The sequence below is a fragment of the Channa argus genome, chromosome 1 (genome assembly GCF_033026475.1).
Source record: "Channa argus isolate prfri chromosome 1, Channa argus male v1.0, whole genome shotgun sequence".
NCBI lineage: Eukaryota > Metazoa > Chordata > Actinopteri > Anabantiformes > Channidae > Channa > Channa argus.
This window is the reverse complement of record NC_090197.1, coordinates 5,983,982-6,007,013: the sequence shown is the minus strand read 5'-3', so window position 1 is coordinate 6,007,013 and position 23,032 is coordinate 5,983,982. Positions and strand designations below refer to the sequence as shown.

The 23,032-nt window shown below is 42.3% G+C and overlaps 1 protein-coding gene and 1 pseudogene across 1 annotated transcript; one reads left to right on the top strand and one right to left on the bottom strand.

Annotated features, from left to right (window-relative positions):
• Positions 1-946: 946 nt before the first annotated feature.
• Positions 947-21,804, top strand: LOC137102424 (major histocompatibility complex class I-related gene protein-like; annotated as a pseudogene).
• On the bottom strand, positions 7,586-19,800 carry LOC137100354 (NACHT, LRR and PYD domains-containing protein 3-like). Its single transcript, XM_067478153.1, has 13 exons — positions 19,755-19,800; positions 15,265-15,475; positions 14,789-14,899; positions 14,260-14,361; positions 13,877-13,955; positions 13,459-13,687; positions 11,423-13,220; positions 11,147-11,320; positions 10,881-11,054; positions 10,614-10,787; positions 9,815-9,988; positions 9,631-9,677; positions 7,586-8,115 (listed from the first exon to the last, which is right to left on the bottom strand). The coding sequence occupies exons 2-13, from the start codon at positions 15,351-15,353 to the stop codon at positions 7,589-7,591; spliced, it is 3,678 nt and encodes a 1,225-aa protein (XP_067334254.1). The 5' UTR covers positions 15,354-15,475; positions 19,755-19,800; the 3' UTR covers positions 7,586-7,588.
• Positions 21,805-23,032: the final 1,228 nt, after the last annotated feature.

The following is a 23,032-nucleotide window of genomic DNA, read 5'->3' as shown; positions in this document are numbered from 1 at the left end:
ACAGAGATATGACATAAACTCATAAGCACAACAATAAACCTGAAATACTTTGACCCTGAAACATCACAGCAGCTCCACCCACACACACGCACACACTTCAACAATACTTGGTCACAAGTCTCTTCCCTCAGTCAACACAAACCTGTCAAATCCCCGACAGAGACCACAGGACAAAGTGGAAAAAGTTCAATTTTCAGACCAGCTGCCACCAAACCTTCAGTCTCTGAACCACATGAGTTCAACCCTGACACAACATCTGACTGTTTCTGTCAAAAAACGAGAAAACAAGGAATAAACTCCGACTGAAGCACTAGGAATTTAACAAGGGACGAATAAACAAAACTAGAGGGTGGAATGGGAGACAAACATGGAAGAAACAGGTGGTAACCAAAAACTAGAGACAAAGAACTAACGATCATAACCCGTTGAACATAAACACAGAAACCTAAACATAAACCAGCGAAGTAAATCCAAAAATGAACTAAACAAGAACTAAAACAATGATCCAGAGAAATAACCGAACACTGGAAAAACTACACATTCATGAAACTAAACCAAAGTTGACTAGAAAAAAAGAAAAGAAGAAAACACACACAAACAGGGCAGGAAGTAAATGTCAGGGTGTCAGATCCTGACACACATAAACTACAATTGGTCTTATAGAGCTAATTGTTTTTCAAAGGGCTGCTGTGTTTCATGTCAACTAATGCATCTGCTACCATCTATCATCACTTGTAACGTTCTTCAAATGTAACTTAATATTTCTTTGTGCACATTTTAATGAAGTGCTTCCTACAAAGTATATATGTATTACACAACCCAATCTGAACCCCCAGTTAGACCAAGTGGATCAAGCCAGCACCGTGCACGGCAGCTCTGAAGGAATAACAGCCCATCATGTTCATCAGCAATAATGTAGCCACATTATACAGGAGATATCCATACATCACTGTTAATTCCAATGTCTGTTGTCGGCCTTTGTCTTTCAGATGTCCATGTTTTACAGACAATGAGTGGCTGTGAATGGGATGAAGAGACTAATGAGCTCATTGGATTTTTACAATGTGGTTATGATGGAGAAGACTTCATAGTTTTGGACCTGAAGAGACAGATATGATTTGCCCCCAAACCACAAGCTGTCATCACCAAACTGAAATGGGATGGTAAAAAAGATTTAATCAAAGAAAAAGAGCTGTTTTTTACTCAGATTTGTCCTGAGTGGCTGAAGAAGTACGTGAAGGGGAGCAGCTCCACACCTACAACAGGTAAAATCATCGTGACCATCATCAGGTCATGTTTGATGAACTGTAGAGAAGTGAATTTGTAAGGTTTGATTTGTCTCCGAGCAGTAAGTACAGTAGTACTTAGAGGTTGTACTTCCTGCTTTGACGGCTTTGCTGTGAAACACTGTGATTCAGAATAAAAAATATTGAGAATAGACCTGTGATTACCATGAAGGTAGCTAGAGATTTTCACCTTACATTAACTGACCAGCCACAACATAACTGGAACACGGCCTGGTGGTTTTTAAATAAAATATGATGAACTAATAAATGCTGATGTATAATTATGGGTTAACCACCTGTCAGCACATGACGTGATCAGTATTGTTTAAACACATGGTTTTTCTAATAGAGCACTTGTCCCTTTGTAACTAAAATGAAAATAATCTGTTCAGTACTTTTATTTGCATAAATTATTTAAGTGTTACTTTAAATAAACATGTTTACTTCAGTATGGACTTTGTGTACTTCTACCACTTCTGCACACACAGTATCACATTTGACTGCATATGGGGCTGTGTGTTTCTCAACCTCCTTTGTCTCTATCTCCACTATTTCTATTCCACATTCCCACCATATCCTCCCTCACACTCTCATGTCCTGGTTCTCCTTTCTCTCCCTCTCCTCCAGATCGTCCCTCAGTGTCTCTCCTCCAGAAGTCTCCGTCCTCTCCAGTCAGCTGCCACGCTACAGGTTTCTACCCTGACAGAGCCACAATGTTCTGGAGGAAAGTAGAACAGGAGCTTCATGAGGACGTGGACCATGGAGAGATCCTCCCCAACCATGATGGAACCTTCCAGATGACAGTTGATCTGAACATGTGAATCTGCAGAAATCAGTCAAACCTGAAGACTGGAGGAGATACGACTGTGTGTTTCAGCTCTCTGGTGTTGTGCCCATCTTGAACAAACTGGACAAAACTGTGATTAGAACCAACTGGGAAAACACTGGGACTAGAAACAATGAAGGTGAGATGCACACAGTTAATCAGACTGGAAATTGTCCCCTGTTGTCCCAGAAAGTATTTGTCATGTTATACAATCTGCAGAAAAGATGTTAATGTAACCTTGGGCATCCTAAATTTCCTGGCCAATATTCAATGTGTGACTCAAACACAGAGGCTTCAAGAAAGAGGCCACAACAACCAGTGTGGGTTAATGACCATAACTGCTATTTAATAAAAACAGACAAAACTAAATTGAAGGAACGGAAGAAGAAGACCGGTACTACAGCTGGGAGACCAAGCACCCACTGATAGGAGGCTGGGAGTTTCCTAAATGTGCATTAACCAAATAATAAAGCATAAACCATACAAACACAAAACATGCAATATAAAAGTGAGTGGACTCCCAGTGAACCGACCACACTCATGTCTGCAGGCCACAAACTGCCACAGTACCAGGAACAAAAACACTTAAAAGTAAACCAAACCAAAACCACCTACAATCAGCCTGCAAACAAGTAAAGCTCTGTTACAATAAATGTAATTGAATGAACAGAATTTTCTTCTTTTGGTCAAACAACAAACTTTACAACAGGCAGTAAGCCCACTTATAATGCAGACCTCTAAAAGTTATGGCAGATCCCTTTAAAATATTTCAAAATCAATAGCTCAGTGTGTTTCCACCCCTACATTTCTCACAGACATTAAAATGCAACGCACAGAAGTAAAACTTGGACTAAATTAGACAGCAGACAAATCTCAGCACAGTCACAGCACAATGAGGAGCAGTCAGCATCACACGCCTGCTGCACATTCTCTCACATTCCTCTCCGTCCACCGTCCCTGCATGTTATGTCTAAAATCCCCACCCCCCCCTCCTCACTCATCCCCTCCTCCCTATGAACTGTGCACTCCACAGTTCTCTAAGTAGTGAGCAGTCAGCAACAGTCATTTTCTTAGGGTTAGGGTCTAAGCAAAAGGGGGAAAACAATCGTTGCACCATCACTGGACAAAGCCAAGACGACAATTGCGAATGTCCTGAAAAAGAAAGAAACCACTGGTTCCCTGAACAACACTCACAGAACAGGTCATCAAAGTGAAACAACAACTGATGACAGAAGCATTGTAAGAAAAAGAAAAAGCCCGAAAACAACAGTCAGTGACACCATCAGCGACCTCCACAGAGCAGAGGTGAAGCTATATATCAATCATCTCACCATTTTTGCAGAAGTTGTAACTTATTACGTTAGAAGCAGAATAAATTTAGAGTCTGCCACCTACAAACACAAGTGGGATCCAGACAAAATTCGATTATACAACAATAACATCTCTATCTCAGGAACCTCTTCAAATTTTGGACAAACTTTCACCTGCATTAAAAGAGGGAACTGATTAGATTTTGGTGCTCAATGTTCAGAAGCCAAAGTCACTGTAACTTCATGTCTTTCTCCTTTAAGCCAATGCAGTGTCTCAGGAACATTTGGAGGGAATTTCATTTCATCGGGCACAAACACTCACTCCACGTGAAATCTTGAAAGAACTAATTAGAATTTGCATCTGGACAGACATGAAGAGACAATGCTATTTGACTGGTTTATGGCAGGACATTGGTGTAATTTTAGTTTTTCTTCGCACAGAATTTGTCTTTTGCCATGGTTGCTGAGCTCACAGAGGGAAGTAAAACACTGAAGACCAGTTTGTCTTCCCATCCTCGTCGCCAAAGTGTAATAGAAATTTTCCCAATTCCTTAGTCAAGTTTTACTAAATCTTGACAGAACTCAGCGTGATGAACCATCTCAGTTTAACACATGCCGGCATGGAGAAGAACACATGGATGTTAGTGTCTTCTGGCTTGTATTTCTCAAACTCCTTTTATTTATACTTAAAAAAAATGCATATTGCTACAATTGTTATCAATGTTAACAGTTTTATTTCAAAAATATATGAACACATTGTGTATTCCAGTAAAAATCTCAGGAATATCAGCCGTTTCCTTTTTTATCTGATTTAATTAAAGAGATCAGTTTCCTCCAACACCCCTGTGACAAGAAAAGCAGTTCATATAATGGAAAGATGTTTTTAAAAATTATTAAAACAATTCAAGAACTGTTTGAAATTTCTAATAAAAAAATAGTTTTTTAGAAAATCAGGAAATGTTCTTTGTTGAGTTTGTCAGTCGTGTCTCAGCTCGGTCACTTTTTATCACTGTGGTGGACTTTTGGTGGAGGAATCAGACCTGATGATAAGTATAAGTACCTATGACATCTGCATGAATTCAAATGAAGTAGTAGAACATTTCCTGAAGAAAAAGCTTGTGATGGCTGAAGCCAAGCTGCTGTTGCTTACAGCCATCGTCACTGTGAGACTGAAAGCACTGAAAAATGTAAAAGTAAAAACAGATGCAAGAAAAATATTTCCCCAAAATCTTCTTCTTTTCCTTTCGGCTGCTCCCTTTCAGGGGTCGCCACAGCGAATCATGTGCCTCCATCTAACTCTGTCCTCTGCATCCTCTTCTCTCACACCAACTAACGTCATGTCCTCCCTCACTACATCCATAAATCTCCTCTTTGGTCTTCCTCTAGACCTCCTGCCTGGCAGCTCCAGCCTCAGCATCCTTCTACCGATATATTCACAGTTTCTCCTCTGAACATGTCCAAACCACCTCAATCTGGCCTCTCTGACTTTATCTCCAAAACATCTAACATGAACTGTCCCTCTGATGTCCTCATTCCTGATCCTGTCCATCCTCATCACTCCCAAACCTCAACATCTTAAGCTCTGCTACCTCCAGCTCTGCCTCCTGTCTTTTCTTCAGTGCCACTGTCTCTAAGCCGAACAACATTGCTGGTCTCACCACCGTCTTGAACATCTTTCCTTTCATTCTCGCTGATACTCTTTTATCACACAACACACCTGACACTTTTCTCCACCCGTTCCAACCTGCCTGCACTTGCCTCTTCACCTCTTTTCCACACTCACCGTTACTTTGAACCGTTGAACCTAAGTACTTAAAGTCCTGCACCTTCTTCACCTCTGCTCCCTGTAACCTCACTGTTCCACCTGGGTCCCTCTCATTCACACACATGTATTCTGTCTTACTGTGGCTAAGCTTCATTCCTCTGTTTTCCAGAGCAGACCTCCACCTCTCTAGATTTTCCTCCACTACAAATAACAATGTCATCTGCAAACATCATAGTCCATGGAGATTCCTGTCTAACCTCATCTGTCAGCCTGTCCATCACCAGAGCAAACAAGAAGGGGCTCAGAGCCGATCCTTGATGCAGACCCACCTCCACCTTGAACTCCTCTGTCACACCTACAGCACCTCACCACTGTCTTACAGCTCTCATACATGTCCTGCACCACTCTAACATACTTCTCTGCCACTCCAGACGTCCTCATACAATACCACAGCTCCTCTCTCGGCACCCTGTCATACACTTTTTCTAAATCTACGAAGACACAATGCAACTCCCTCTGACCTTCTCTGTACTTCTCCATCAGCATCCTCAAAGCAAATACTGCATCTGTTGGACTCTTTCTAGGCATGAAACCATATTGCTGCTCACAAATACTCACCTCTGCCCTTAGCCGAGCTTCCACTACTCTTTCCCACAACTTCATTGTGTGACTCATCAGCTTTATTCCTCTGTAGTTGCCACAGCTCTGCTCATCTCCCTTGTTCTTAAAAATTGGCACCAGTACACTTCTCCTCCAGTCCTCAGCATCCTCTCACTCTCCAAGATCTTGTTAAACAAACTAGTCAAAAACTCTACTGCCACCTCTCCTAGACACTTCCATACCTCCACAGGTTTGTCATTAGGACCAACTGCCTTTCTGCTCTTCATCCTCTTCAATGTCCTCCTCACTTCACTCTTACTAATCTTTGCTACTTCCTGCTCCACACCAGTCACCTCTTCTACTCTTCGTTCCCTTTCATTTTCCTCGTTCATCAACTCTTCAAAGTTTTCCTTCCATCTTCCTATCACACTCCTGGCACCTGTCAATACATTTCCATCCTTATCTTTAACCACCCTAACCTGCTGCACATCCTTTCCATCTCTATCTCTTTGTCTGGCCAACCTGTACAAATCCACCTCTCCCTCTTTAGTGTCCAACCTAACATACAAGTCCTCATATGCTCTTTGTTTGGCCTTTGCCACCTCTACCTTCACCTTACACTCCATCTCCCTGTGCTCCTGTCTACTCTCTTCAGTCCTCTCAGTGTCCCACTTCTTCTTAGCTAACCTCTTTCTCTGTATACACTCCTGAACTTCCTCGTTCCACCACCAAGTCTCCTTGTCCGCTTTCCTCTTTCCAGATGACACACCGAGTACCCTCCTACCTGTCTCCCTGATCAAATTAGCTGTAGTAGTCCAGTCATCTGGAAGCACCTCCAAACCACCCAGAGTCTGTCTCAGCTCCTCCCTGAAAACTAAACGACATTCTTCCTTTTTCAACTTCCACCACTTCGTCCTCTGCTCTGCCTTAGTCCTCTTCATCTTCCTCACCACCAGCATCATTTTACACACCACCATCCTGTGTTGTCTGGCTACACTCTCCCCTACCAATACTTTACAGTCACTGATCTCTTTCAGATTACAACGTCTACACAAGATGTAGTCTACCTGAGTGCTTCTGCCTCCGCTCTTGTACGTCACGATTCGCATGTTTGATTTGGCATGTGTTTTACGTCGGATGCCCTTCCTGCCACAACCCTCTGCATTTATCCAGACTTGGGACTGGCACAAGAAGACACTGGCTTGTGCCCCCTTGCGGTTGCATTCCCAAATGCAGATCCACAAATGGCCAGTTGGTGGTGTGGTGGGTACCATCTTGAAGCAGTACATCATGATGTAGTGGTGAACCAAAGTGTCATTACTCTGACATTTACAGTTTCTGAGACACAAAGATGAACTCTGCTCCACACTAACCACACAAGTCGAGCGTCCACATCAGAGTTTTCATTATTCTCCTACTTATACCAGAGGCAGGATCACAGTCTGTGCATCCTGCTCATTCTTTTTCTCTTTCTTTGCTGTTAGTGCTGAAGTTCTGTGGAAATGTGATAGATGCAAATATTCTAAGGCCTTAAAACAATGACATTTGTCATGTTCTAATTAGGAAAACACAAATACTCAGGGTGGACAGTGTGGATGACTTGGTGCAAGAGTGAACATCATCAACACAAACCTGACAGCAACCTAAATGATTGGCAGTAATGAAAGAACCATCCAAATGTTTCTCTTAAGTTCAAGTATCAATGGTGCAGAGTGTGTGAGATGGTGAACAGAGGGAACTTTGATTCCAGCAGCTGATCTTCAGTCAGCACAGTTTCTGTCCACAGGAGACACTCTCACACCTACACACTGCACAGAGACAACGAGGAACCAGGATAGATACTGAACCCAGGATACATAGGTTCAGTGAATGTGGTGTTGAAGGTGTGGAGGTGGATCAGTTTGTCAGAGGAGACACTGTAGAAGGACAGAGAGCAACCAGGACAGTCCACATACACTGCTACTCTGTGAGAGACAGAGGACGAGGAGATGGGTGTTTTTATCTCATTGTGCATGACAGAGTAACAACGATCAGAGCAGTACAGACTCCAGGACTGATCGTTCAATCCAAACACACTGTCATAACTATTTCCTTTCCTTCTGATTCCTCTGTAACTCACTGATATATCAACTCTTCCTCTCCACTCGACCTCCAAGTAACAGCGACCAGTCAGAACATTTCTACACAGCAGCTGAGGACACAAGTTAAATCTGTCTGGATGATCAGGATATGACTGATCCTCCCACACACATGTCACCTTCCTGTTGTTGTCAGACAGTTGTAGGTTTCTGTTTACTGTGTTTGGGTCCAGTTCCAGTTCACAAGCATCTGATGGAGAGAACAAGACACAAACAGCTGCAGTTTATCATTTCAAGTGAAATTCAACAATCCAGTTACAACAACAATCCACTTGAGCATCTCACGGAGCACATAGAATTGCATTTTATCAAATGGATCAATGAAATCCACATCATACACACATTAGACACAATCCAACTCTGGAACGTCTGTTTTTTTTCACTTGCAGTCTATTTTTCTCCTCCTGGTGTTTAGTGCAGCTTCATCTTTAAAGACACGTGTTTCAATGTGTTTTTTAAGCTGTTGCAAACTTTTTCCTGGTGTCTGTATTAGTGTTGTCAATAGTATTGATTTATCAATACATGTCTATACTGAATATTTGATAAAGTTTTAATATACTCACAGGTCATCGCCAGTGCTTTCAATCAAATGACCCAAACATTCATGTGTCCTCCTCACAGAGCCTGAAGTTAAACCTCCTTCCTTTATAGACCAAATGAACTGCACCCAATCAGCGAGCAGCTAAAAACTCACCTCTTCAGTCTTTGACAGAATCAACTTGGTCTGAATGTGACTAATGAGGATTCTGTCCTCATGCTCTCCACCACCTACTCTGCTACAAGCCACCTTGGCTCCTTCAAAGACCCTGTTTTTACCAATGACAGGATTCATCTCCAACTTTAACAGCTTTGCACCTTCCTGCTGCACAGAGACAGCATTTCTGAACAGTCTTTTCTGCACCACAAAGTTGGCAGGAGTGGACAAGATCAGGGTGGAACCTCCAATAAGGGGATGTGGCCCTGATACCAGATTATGCTGCTTTTCACAATGTCTGGATAAAGGGGCAGAGCACCAAAGCCAAACGTACGATAAGACATGTCATCATGCAGAACATTAAACTAGACAGACCTGGGAGTGAGCTTTGTTTGATACAAGTCACTATAAAAAATGACTCCAAGACATGTGATCTGTGAGCCTTAACTGAGTGGGAGACAATCAGGCTTAAGAGCACAGTTTTCTAACCAAACTAGGAAGAACCAACCTATCAATCTAAGACTAACTTTGAACTTCCAGCCAGCTGAAGAAAGAAACTATTTCCATTATTTGAATGCTTTGTACAGTAATTTCAGTTTCTGAACACTGATTTATTAAACACAGAGAAGAAAGTGAGGTGTCCTTGGACACAACTTCCATTGGTCAAACCTGTGAAGTACTAGTTACCGAGCAGCACCTGAATGTAACAAAACTCTTCAGTAACAGTCAAACGACCCAGAAGAAAAAAAGTTCACTTTCTGTTGGCTCCACTGTTAATAAAATGTATTTCTTAGTTTTGTTGGATCACTGTGTTCACTTTGTTGTGTTTGTGGATTTGAAATTGATTGATTGAATTCTAACATCTTTCCAGCCACACTGACAAGAAACAGAAGCTAAATCCTGAATAAAACTCTGGAGAAATTCATCTTTGTTCTTTAGTCAAGAAAAGCTTCAAATCTAGTGGAACATGTGCAGCTGTGTTCTCAGGAATTAAACTTAAAACACACTCACACTTCCTCACACCAGGTTTCAGTCTCTGTGGTCCACCATGGTCCACCCTGGAGACAGAGACAAAGTCAGAATCAGCTTCATCCACCTTCACTCATCTCCACCATTGAAGATGAACCAGAGTTCCTCAGTTAGTCAGAGACCAAGAGAAACAGTGTGAGAGCTGCTGTTGTCCATCTGTCCATACCTGAGAGTGTCCAGTCTCCAGTGTGGATCATCAAGTCCAGCAGAGAGCAACTTCACTCCTGAGTCTCCTGGATAATTGTAGCTCAGGTCCAGCTCTCTCAGATGGGAGGGGTTGGAGCTCAGAGCTGAGGCCAGAGAAGCACAACCTTCCTCTGTGATCAGACAACCTGACAGACTAAACACACACACACACACACACACACACACACAAACACAGATACACACACACACACACGTTTCTATAACAGGACAAGACTTCATTCATTTGCACGGAAACAACATTGCATGCTCCACCTTTTTACCAACTAAACAGCCAACTGTACAAACTAGAATTAATGTGGATGATGGAACCATGTCAGGTTGTGGACCTGCTCTTTGCCTTTGCAAGGACACTGGAGAGGTCAGAGGAGTTTGCTACACAAGTGAAAACACATTTTCCTGCTTATGATCTGCAAAACCTCATGTGTGTTATAGTAGCTAATGTCCATCATTTGTTCCTTTCATTTCTGACAATAATACAATGACATTGGAGCCTTGTAGTTAGTGTGAAGTAAACGCTCTGCATTAGTTCATCTGTGTACACTTCAATTATTGATATTGTATTGGTTGTGGGGATTATTCTCTTCAGACCAAACATGTTGGAGTCCAACTGAATATAGTTGAGCAACTTTACTCAATCAGTTTTTTATAAACAAGTCAAGTTTCTGTGGTTAGAACAAAGCTGACAATCTGCTGAGTCAGCAAACCTCTTCATCACGATAGCTTGTCAAATGACTGTTTACAAAAATCTGAATCCTGACCTGAGAGTTTCCAGTCTGCAGTGATGTTGCTTCAGTCCAGCACACAACAGCTTCACTCCTGAATCCTGCAGGTCATTGTAACTCAGGTCCAGTTCTCTCAGACTAGAGGACTGGGAGCTGAGAACTGAGGACAGAGCTTCACAGCTTCTCTCTGAGAGGTTACAGCCACTGAGTCTGAAGTAGATTTTTAGTCAGTTAAATCAAGGTTCGTTATAGAAACACTAAAAATTTAATGGGTAAACTTGTAAATAATAGCTGTAAACTGACCTGAGAGTTTCCAGTCTGCAAGGTTGTTGCTTCAGTCCAGCACACAACAGCTTCACTCCTGAATCCTGCAGGTCATTGTTACTCAGGTCCAGTTCTCTCAGACTCGAGGACTGGGAGCTGAGAACTGAGGACAAAGCTTCACAGCTTCTTTCTGAGAGGTTACAGCCACTGAGTCTGAAGTAGATTTTTAGTGAGTTAAATCAAGGTTTGTTATAAAACACTAACAATTTAATGGGTAAAGTTGTAAAAAATAGCTGTAAACTGACCTGAGAGTTTCCAGTCTGCAGTGATGTTGCTTCAGTCCAGCACACAACAGCTTCACTCCTGAATCCTGCAGGTCATTGTGACTCAGGTTCAGTTCTCTCAGACTAGAGGACTGAGAGCTGAGAACTGAGGACAGAGCTTCACAGCTTCTTTCTGAGAGGTTACAGCCAATGAGTCTAAAAATAATCCAGTAAAACAAAAGAAGCCAGTTACAAACATTAGTTTTGTGTCATGCCAACAACAATCCACTTAATCTGAAATAGTCTATGTGCACATACAGAGCTTTGTTGGAGGCTTTGACCACTGGCAGCAGCCTCAGAAGAGCCTCCTCTGAAGCAGAGTATTTCTTCAGGTCAAACGCATTCAGATCTTTTTCTGATGACAGTAAGATGAAGACCAGAGCTGACCACTGAGCAGGAGACAGTTTATCTGTGGAGAGACGTCCTGATCTCAGGGACTGTTGGATTTCCTCCACTAGAGAACCATCATTCAGTTCATTCAGACAGTGGAACAGGTTGATGCTTTTCTCTGGAGACAGATTCTCACTGATCTTCTTCTTGATGTACTGGACTGTTTCCTGATTCGTCTGTGATCCACTTCCTGTCCGGGTCAGCAGGCCTCGTAGGAGAGTATGATTGTCCTGCAGAGAAAGACCAAGGAGGAAGCGGAGGAACAAGTCCAGGTGGCCATTTGGACTCTGTAAAGTCTTGTCCACAGCACTCTGGTAGAGAAATTTTAGATCAGGAATAAACAATTTAGACCACAGAGATGTTGATTTTTGTTCTGACAGCAGATTAACTCCAGAGTTGCTGAATGTCAGATGGACATGAAGAGCAGCCAGAAACTCCTGAACACTCAGATGGACGAAGCAGAACACCTTGTCCTGGTACAGTCCTCTCTCCTCTTTAAAGATCTGTGTGAACACTCCTGAGTACACTGAGGCTGCTCTGATATCGATGTTACACTCTGTCAGGTCTGATTCATAGAAGATCAGGTTTCCTTTCTGCAGCTGCTCAAAAGCCAGTTTTCCCAGAGACTCAATCATCTTCCTGCTCTTTTTATTCCAGTGTGGATCTGTCTCAGCTCCTCCATCATACTTGATGTTCTTCAGTTTGGACTGAACCACCAGGAAGTGGATGTACATCTCAGTCAGGGTCTTGGGCAGCTCTCCTCCCTCTCTGGTTTTCAACACATCCTCCAGAACTGTAGCAGTGATCCAGCAGAAGACTGGGATGTGGCACATGATGTGGAGGCTTCGTGATGTCTTGATGTGGGAGATGATTCTGCTGGCCTGCTCCTCATCTCTGAATCTCTTCCTGAAGTACTCCTCCTTCTGTGGGTCAGTGAACCCTCTGACCTCTGTCACCATGTTTACACACTCAGGAGGGATCTGATTGGCTGCTGCAGGTCGAGTGGTTATCCAGAGGCGAGCAGAGGGAAGCAGGTTCCCCCTGATGAGGTTTGTCAACAGCACATCCACTGAGGTGGACTCAGTAACATCAGTCAGGATCTCATTGTTGTGGAAGTCCAGAGGAAGTCGACACTCATCCAGACCGTCAAAGATGAACACAACCTGGAACTCTTCAAACCTGCTGATTCCTGCTTCTTTGGTTTCAGGAAAGAACTGGTGAACAAGTTCCACCAAACTGAACTTTTTCTCTTTCAGCACATTCAGCTCTCTGAAAGTCAATGGAAATGTGAACTGTATGTCCTGGTTGGCTTTGTCTTCAGCCCAGTCCAGAGTGAACTTCTGTGTTAAGACTGTTTTCCCAATGCCAGCCACTCCCTTTGTCATCACTCTTCTGATTGGTTCATCTCTTCCAGGTGAGGCTTTAAAGATGTCTTCTTGTCTGATTGTTGTTTCTGGTCTGTCTGGTTTCCTGGATGCTGTTTCAATCTGTCTGACCTCATGTTGATCATTGACCTCTCCAGTCCCTCCCTCTGTGATGTAGAGCTCTGTGTAGATCTGATTCAGAAGGGTTGGGTTTCCTGCTTTAGCGATGCCCTCAAACACACACTGGAACTTCTTCTTCAGGTTAGACTTGAGTTTATGTCCACACACTGCAGCATCAAATCCTGAATGAACCAAGGAGAAATGAAATCAGTGATTGGATCCTTCAGAAAATCAGAGAATCTAAACATTTAAGTGTCTGTAGAGTTTTTCTTCCTCCATCAGTTTTATCATCAGTGGAGGACAAACAGCCTCTGATCTGATACAGATGTGTGCAGCATATTTACAGCAGAGTTTGGAAATGGAAACCTCTCTCCTGCTGTTTCCATTTCCTCTTTCCATCACGTGATCAAAACCTCTTACCGCTCTGCAGACAGTCAGCCAGCTCCTCCTGCTTCATTCTCCTCAGGAAGTTCACTGTGATCTTCACAAATGAATCTCTGCTGCTCCTCCTCTGCTCTTCATCCTCACTGTCCAACACCTCCTCATCCTCCCTCTGACTCTCGGAGCATTCTGGGTAATCTGGTCTCAGGACCCTCTGGATCTCTTTCAGCTGGTTCTTCACAAAAGTGACAATGTTGTCCTCCAGCAGCTGGAACAGAATGAGAAGTGAACATTTCATTTAAACTGGTAGAAGACAACATGTGATTCATCTGTCAGTCTGAAGACCTGCTGGTCTGAACACAGCAGCATGGACTCTGTTAGGACCTGAATGGTTGTTGAACATTCAGTCTGGGTTTTATGTAGTTCATAGTCAAAGTGTGATTGGACATGTACAGACCATAAATATGGAGTCCAGGTCTGGTTGATGCTGCTGGGCAAACTGATCACTGAGAACCTCTGAGCTCTGCTGCTCAACTCTGGGGAGAAAATAGAAACTTTAAAGAAATGTAAAGACTCATGAACAAAGTGAGTCAAAATTAAGTGTTCGTGTGGACACCTGGTGGACACCTTCACTTCAGAACAAATGGGAAACACTGAAAATTGCAGTACAGTGGCTGAATGTGGACAGATTGTAGATTCATTACTCTTCAAATATTAACCAATTTTCCTTATAAACCCTCTGCTGGAGGTGGAAATTGAAGGACAAATCAGCTTCTATGTTTGCTGTACAGGTCAGTTGCATGTACTTCTGAGCATCAAGACACTGTTTTAAATTCTTACCTTTGATCAGCAGCTTGTTCATCTTTAAAGTTAATGCCTTGTCTCATAGACCGGTCACTCTTCATAGACACATAGCTGTGTTTTGGTCTCTGCTTCTTCATCCTGATACAAACAGCGACAGAATATTGTGAAGCTAAAAAACAGATGATTTGACAAACTTTCATTTGCAGTTTTCCTGTTTTCAGTATTTTGCTGACACTTGAATCCAGACAATCTGTAGATGATGTGAACTGTGATAATAACTGATAATTTTTTTTTATCATCCTCTATACATTGCAGATTTTATATGACACCAATAAGACACTGTATAAAGTCTAAGTCTTCAGTTTACTAAAACAAACATGTACATTGTCCTGTCAGGGTTTTGTCTGAACTCTGGTCACAACAACAACTGTGGTGTTGATTATGACAGAGATCAGCAGCTACCAAAGCAAGAAGTTCAGTTCTATTCAGACTGTGAAGCTCTGGACTAAAAAATTACTTCTCTTCTCAGATGAATCAGAAAATAAATCTCAATTTTATTTGTTACCTTTGATCAACAGCTTTTCCATCTTTAAAGTTAATTAGGCCCCTTATAGACTGGTCACTCTTCATAGAGACCCAGCTGGGTTCAGCAGAGTCTGGTCTCTGCTTCTTCAACCTGATCCACACAAACAAGATACAAATGAAAAGTAGTTTGAAGCTGAAAGCTGATGAATTGTGATCAGACTGTCAGCAGCTGAAATGTTAGAAGCAGTTAGAAAGTCGGTAAGAAGACAGTGGATGAGGAACGTTCTCCTGTTCATCAACATGGAATCTGATGAAAGATGCTGTCTCATTTTAGTTGGTTAGTGGACTAATCAGTGGTTGGCTCTTTGTTAACTAAGACAGTTAGTAGTTCATGATCAGTTCTTCTAAGCTGTTATTGAGGAGCTGAGTGGCAGATGTGACAGTGAGTGGGAATAATGATGGTGGACTGATTTGACATGGACAAGAGTCATGGACAGTTAGAAATCCTCATCTCACCTCTGGTCTTTGGTCTCTCTCTCATGTCGCCCATACAGAGTGGTCTTAGAGGGAGGGACTCCCTCCTCTCTGTCCTCACACTGATTCATAGCAGAGTCCACACCTGCTGGAGAGCTGAGCTCAGTCTTTACAGCAACAACACTGACAATGTTCCCTTGAAGCTGCTCAGCTGCTGAATTCACATCCAGTCACAGAGACTTTGAAGCTTCAGCTGGAAACACAGAGAGTAGATGCTGCTGTTGTTTGTGCAGCAGTAGAGTAACACAGATACACAGACAATACAGGTCAACATCCAACACAGAGACAGAAAGGAGGAAAGTTTGAACCTATATCAGTGTCTTCTTTTCCTTTCGGCTGCTCCCTTTCAGGGGTCGCCACAGCGAATCATGTGCCTCCATCTAACTCTGTCCTCTGCATCCTCTTCACTCACACCAACTAACTTCATGTCCTCTCTCACTACATCCATAAATCTCCTCTTTGGTCTTCCTCTAGACCTCCTGCCTGGCAGCTCCAGCCTCAGCATCCTTCTACCGATATATTCACAGTTTCTCCTCTGAACATGTCCAAACCACCTCAATCTGGCCTCTCTGACTTTATCTCCAAAACATCTAACATGAACTGTCCCTCTGATGTCCTCATTCCTGATCCTGTCCATCCTCATCACTCCCAAACCTCAACATCTTAAGCTCTGCTACCTCCAGCTCTGCCTCCTGTCTTTTCTTTAGTGCCACTGTCTCTAACCTGAACATTATCTCTGGTCTCACCACCGTCTTGAACATCTTTCCTTTCATTCTCGCTGATACTCTTTTATCACACAACACACCTGATACTTTTCTCCACCCGTTCCAACCTGCCTGCACTCGCCTCTTCACCTCTTTTCCACACTCACCGTTACTTTGAACCATTGACCCTAAGTACTTAAAGTCCTGCACCTTCTTCACCTCTGCTCCCTGTAACCTCACCATTCCACCTGGGTCCCTCTCATTGACACACATGTATTCTGTCTTGCTGCGGCTAAGCTTCATTCCTCTGTTTTCCAGAGCAGACCTCCACCTCTCTAGATTTTCCTCCACCTGCTCCCTGCTCTCACTACAAATAACAATGTCATCTGCAAACATCATAGTCCAGGGAGATTCTTGTCTAACCTCATCTGTCAGCCTGTCCATCACCAGAGCAAACAAGAAGGGGCTCAAAGCCGATCCTTGATGCAGACCCACCTCCACCTTGAACTCCTCTGTCACACCTACAGCACCTCACCACTGTCTTACAGCTCTCATACATGTCCTGCACCACTCTAACATACTTCTCTGCCACTCCAGACGTCCTCATACAATACCACAGCTCCTCTCTCTGCACCCTGTCATACACTTTTTCTAAATCTACGAAGACACAATGCAACTCCCTCTGACCCTCTCTGTACTTCTCCATCAGCGTCCTCAAAGCAAATACTGCATCTGTTGTACTCTTTCTAGGCATGAAACCATATTGCTGCTCACAAATGTTCACCTCTGCCCTTAACCGAGCTTCCACTACTCTTTCCCACAACTTCATTGTTTGGCTCATCAGCTTTATTCCTCTGTAGTTGCCACAGCTCTGCACATCTCCCTTGTTCTTAAAAATTGGTACCAGTACACTTCTCCTCCAGTCCTCAGCATCCTCTCACTCTCCAAGATCTTGTTAAACAAACTAGTCAGAAACTCTACTGCCACCTCTCCTAGACACTTCCATACCTCCACAGGTTTGTCATCAGGACCAACAGCCTTTCCATTCTTCATCCTCTTCAACATCCTCCTCACTTCACTCTTACTAATCTTTGCTACTTCCTGCTCCACACCAGTCACCTCTTCTACCCTTCGTTCCCTTTCATTTTCCTCGTTCATCAACTCTTCAAAGTTCTCCTTCCATCTTCCCATCACACTCCTGGCACCTGTCAATACATTTCCATCCTTATCTTTAATCACACTAACCTGCTGCACATCCTTTCCATCTCTATCTCTTTGTCTGGCCAACCTGTACAAATCCACCTCTCCCTCTTTAGTGTCCAACCTAACATACAAGTCCTCATATGCTCTTTGTTTGGCCTTTGCCACCTTCACCTTACGCTGTATCTCCCTGTACTCCTGTCTACTCTCTTCAGTCCTCTCAGTGTCCCACTTCTTCTTAGCTAACCTCTTTCTCTGTATACACTCCTGAACTTCCTCGTTCCACCACCAAGTCTCCTTGTCCGCTTTCCTCTTTCCAGATGACACACCGAGTACCCTCCTACCTGTCTCCCTGATCAAATTAGCTGTAGTAGTCCAGTCATCTGGAAGCACCTCCAAACCACCCAGAGTCTGTCTCAGCTCCTCCCTGAAAACTAAACGACATTCTTCCTTTTTCAACTTCCACCACTTCGTCCTCTGCTCTGCCTTAGTCCTCTTCATCTTCCTCACCACCAGCATCATTTTACACACCACCATCCTGTGTTGTCTGGCTACACTCTCCCCTACCAATACTTTACAGTCACTGATCTCTTTCAGATTACAACGTCTACACAAGATGTAGTCTACCTGAGTGCTTCTCCCTCCGCTCTTGTACGTCACCCTATGTTCCTGCCACTTCTTGAAAAAAGTGTTCACTACAGCCATTTCCATTCTCTTTGCAAAGTCAACCACCATCTGTCCTTCTTTGTTCCTGTCCTGAACACCAAACCTGCCCATAACAGTCTCATCACCTCTGTTCCCTTCACCTACATGCCCATTGAAATCTGCACCAATGACAACTCTCTCACCTCTGGGGATGCTCTGCATCACTTCATCTAACTCACTCCAGAATTTCTCCTTCTCTTCTAACTCACATCCTACCTGTGGGGCATAACCACTCACAACATTGAACATCACCCCTTCAACTTCCAGCTTCAGACTCATCAACCTGTCTGATACTCTTTTCACCTCTAGAATATTCCTCACAAAATCCTCTTTCAATATAACTCCTACTCCATTTCTCTTCCTATCTGACCCATGGTAAAACAACTTGAACCCTGCTCCTAAGCTTCTAGCCTTGCTACCTTTCCACCTGGTCTCCTGGACACACAGTATGTCCACCTTCCTTCTCTGCATCATGTCGATCAACTCCCTAGCCTTCCCTGTCATAGTACCAACATTCAAAGTCCCTGCTGTCAGTCCTACAATCTTAGCTTTCCTCTTCTCTCTCTGCCTACGAACACACCTTCCTCCTCTTCTTCTTCGTCTTCGACCAACAGTAGTCCAATTTCCACCGGTACCCTGTAGGTCAACAGCACCGGTGGCGGTCGTTGTTAACCCGGGCCCCGACCGATCCGGTATGGAAGTCTTTGTCACGATTCGCATGTTTGATTTGGCATGTGTTTTACGTTGGATGCCCTTCCTGCCACAACCCTCTGCATTTATCCAGATTTGGGACTGGCACAAGAAGACTCTGGCTTGTGCCCCCTTGCGGTTGCATTGAACCTATATCAGTGTATCCTCTCTAAATTAACCATAGTGATGAGAGAGGGTAGAAACTGTGTTTGTATCTGTTGGATCTGCTTCATGGATTCTAAAGACATAGACAGAAGACACTGAACTCTGTATAGAGGTGCTTGAGCTGTTAGACAGGATGGACTGGACTTTGTTTAGTAGCTGGTTTGTATGAAGCTCAGACAGGCTGTTGATGATTTTACTTCTGACTTTAACATCCTGTTTGAGACCACAGCACTATGATGAGCCCCAATAACAACCAGGAGACTTCACATGGAGGACAAATCCAGACATTTGACAGGCTGCTTCACAGAGAACCAACTGCTGCTCCATGTCAGAAAAAGTAAAGAGCTGATGGTCGATTTTAGACAGAAGTGGGTGAAGACACCTGAAGATCCTGTCAACGTTCAGTTTTGTGGAAACACAATAACTGCAGCTGCTCGTTTCCCATCTGTTTCCCTTTTTTTCAGAAAGCAGTGACAAACTTATAAAGTAATAACTGCACAGAATGTAAAAAACAAGTAATCAAAGTTAACAACGTAATAATTCACCATTGTTTTATGTGATAAAAATGCTGAGAACATAATGACCTGAAGTGGATTCCGTCTTTTGTCTTCTTCACAGTAAATAACATCATTTTGAGTTCAGACAAAAACAAACTCACTTAAGATTCGATTCCATTCAGTTTATTCTGGTTTTTATTAGATTAAACTGTTCTTTTAATGTTGTTTCATTTTCTATCATTGCAGCTCCACATTAATCATTAACTGTCTGTTTCTCCCAGTTCTCACTAACAACCTGAGGAACTTTGGACAAAACAACCTTAGTCCAGATGAACCAGCGTTACCACCTGGACAATGGTTTCCTAAATTAACTTGTGTAACAACCACACTGACTTTATCAAGACTGTTCAGACTAAACAACGACAACGTTGTTCTTTGTAGATTCAGACCGAAAATTCTTTCTGAACATCAAACTACAGGTTTCCACAGAAGAGATAGAAAACGTACTCACAGACACTCTCACCGTCCTCCACTCCCAGCATGCACTGAGACACAGAGAGAAAATTTATAAAAACTCATAAACACAACAATAAATCTGAAATACTTTGACCCTGAAACATCACAGAAGCTCCACCCACACACACACTTCAACAAGACTGGGTCACAACATCAGAACCAGTGAAGCGTCTTCCCTCAGTCAACACAAACCTGTCAAATCCCCGACAGAGACCAGACCACAGGACAAAGTGGAAAAAGTTCAATTTTCAGACCAGCTGCCACCAAACCTTCAGTCTCTGAACCACATGAGTTCACCCCTGACACAACATCTGACTGTTTATGGTTTCAGCAGCCCCAAACTATCTGGTCTTCACTGAAGATTTAGGTCCAAAACCCACTATGTGAGGAAGAGACACTAAAGGCTCCACGGTTTCCCTGTGGACACTAAGGACGTCTCTCCTCTAAGCTTAGGTCCAGCTGAGTTCTGTGTATGTTTGTGTCCCACTTTGGTGTCAGGACACAAGGACAGACACAACCTAAACCTCCTTTGCCTCTATCTCCACTATTTCTATTCCACTTTCCCTCATGCTCTCATTTCCTGTTTCTCCTTTCTCTCTCTCTCTCCTCCAGTTCGTCCCTCAGTGTCTCTCCTCCAGAAGTCTCCGTCCTCTCCAGTCAGCTGCCATGCTACAGGTTTCTACCCTGACAGAGCCACAATGTACTGGAGGAAAGATGGACAGGAGCTTCATGAGGACGTGGACCATGGAGAGATCCTCCCCAACCATGATGGAACCTTCCAGATGAGAGTTGACCATAACATTTCATCAGTCAAATCTAAAGACTGGCGGAGACACGACTGTGTGTTCCAGCTCCATGGTGCTGAGAACAGCACTGTCAGACAGGACAAAGCTGTGATCAAAAGAAACAGAGGTAAGAGTGACATCAGATGATGCTCAAAATATCTACAATTTGTTCAGTATTTAAGCTTGTGCTTCTGATTCAACTGGATATGGTTGAATAATATTCAGCTTCACCAAAATCAATTTATGTATAGTGAGAAGAGATTACTGGATAATATTTTTAAATTCTTCGTCAATTATAGTTTCGTTTTTTCTTTGAATAATTCCAGAGAAAATCAGCCTGTGTCTTTTTTATTTTATTTGCTGGTAGTGTATTTTTGTAGTCTTATATCTTCTACTTTTAACATAAATTGTATTTTAAGTTTCCAGTATTTGGCTGTTGAAATAGATTTAATCTGAGATATCTGTCTCTGAAACATTCCCAGTATAAATTTGTTGAAATTTCTGCTTTATCTGTACTGGTCTTACACTCACTGCTTGGTGTTGTGTTTTTGCCTAACAGAGGGACGCATTCACTTTATCATCTTCATCATCCAACTGTACTCATGGTTGTCACTGGGACCATTCCTTACATAATAGTGAAAGGTAGAAAGAATATTTACTTGTTTAACCTTTTCATTTTTGCACATTTTATCTTTAAATTTATGCTTCTGTCCAAACCCTACAGTTCAAATCCAGCAACCAGCTAGTGGTGTAGGGCTCTGAGCCAAAGGATCATGATTACATGAAGTGATAGTGGAAGAAGAGAAGTGATGCAATCGATTGTTTTATTGACGCAGTGAATGATTTTTATTTCAAAGTGAATTCATATTCAGATGAGTAAAATAGTTAAGAACAAAACAGAAGGGTATATTTTTTTCAGTTGGAATCCTTTATCATATCATATTCAATAGATGATCATATTCAATGGACCAACATATTCTTTAGTTGGATTTTAAAATAATGTATGTTTTGTTTATGTTTCAGCCAAATGCCTTCTACCTCGTACTGTAAGTAGAAACTTAACCTCGCTCTAACAAACAGGTGGTTCTGTAGATTGAATGAGGTTCAAATCGCAGTGTGTTCTAAACATCTGTATTATTATTAAAACTTCAATGCAGGATGAGTCAACTTTGAACATTTTCACACTAACAGTGTTTGTGATTTTACAGGAGATCTGAGGACAGCGTTGGGCTCTTGGAGAGTCTGAATCCAGACAACTGATAGACCTCGTGGGGCAACGTGTTCAACTTTCGATGCACACAGAAAAACAAATGCCCTTTAAATGTAAATGTTCAATGAGATTATTTTATTGCACTTTTTATAATCCACTTGGTTTCTTTAATCATTGTTTTATCATTTTGCACTTTTTAAACATATTTAATATATATTTATAATAACTTGATTAACAAACATTCTAGATTGCCAACATGCTGACACCCTTAATAGCACAACAAAACTACCTGAAATGAATGGAAGCGTTGGAGAGAAAGGTCATAATCACATATATTGCTATATTGTTATTGCTGTAAACAGGTGGCAGTGATGGTGTTAGGGCTACTGAAGGTGCCATTATTTGAAGTTCCCTAGAGTCTGGGCTTGCCAAACACTGAGGGTAGAGGCAAGCCACCATCAACTGTATCTGCTTATTCTTACATGATTGTCAGATCTAAAAGCAGCTTAAATGACCCAGTAGATGTATGACTGTCCATACTAACTGTGGGGCCTATAGGTCAGTTGGAACCTTATTTTGACTTAAACTGATGTAAAAATGTACTATTTTTTCCACTTTTCACTTTTCAATAAAGCTCCCAACACAAGACATCCTGTTCATCTGTGATCATTGTTGGACTAATGTCAATATTACGTGTACATTTTGTATTTTTTCAGATGTTAGATGAGTCGATTTTTAATATAAACTAAGTATTACTAAGCAGAGCCAGTTAGTTTAAAATTGTTCTTCAGTCAAATGCTATTTCCTGCTTCAGTGAATTGTTTTATAAAGTAGGTGTGTCACCAGGAATGGTAACAACATGTACACAGTCCAGCACTACAACTATCATAATTTTGATTATCATTATGTTCTTTGTGAAGTCTACAGTATGTTTAGCAGTTAATGCACTGTACTGCAATATTTTAATTTGTTTCTGCCTGATTTGTTTCCACTGAAGCTCGATTCTGGCAGCACAATATAATATTAATATGCACAAACTTCGGTTTCTCTTTGTTTTGTTTCTATAAAACTAGTTTGCAGAAACTTGCTCTGGCATTTGGCTCAGTCGGAGTCTCTCTGAGTTGACTTTGGAACAAACAAATCTGTCCAAATCTGCTTTTAGGGAATTATTTTCTTCATTTCCTCATACTGATGCAGTAATGGTGACACGCAGTCCTTCTACCGGATCTCATGTGTCTGGATATTTAATTTTAATTGTAGTCTTACTTTACCACAATT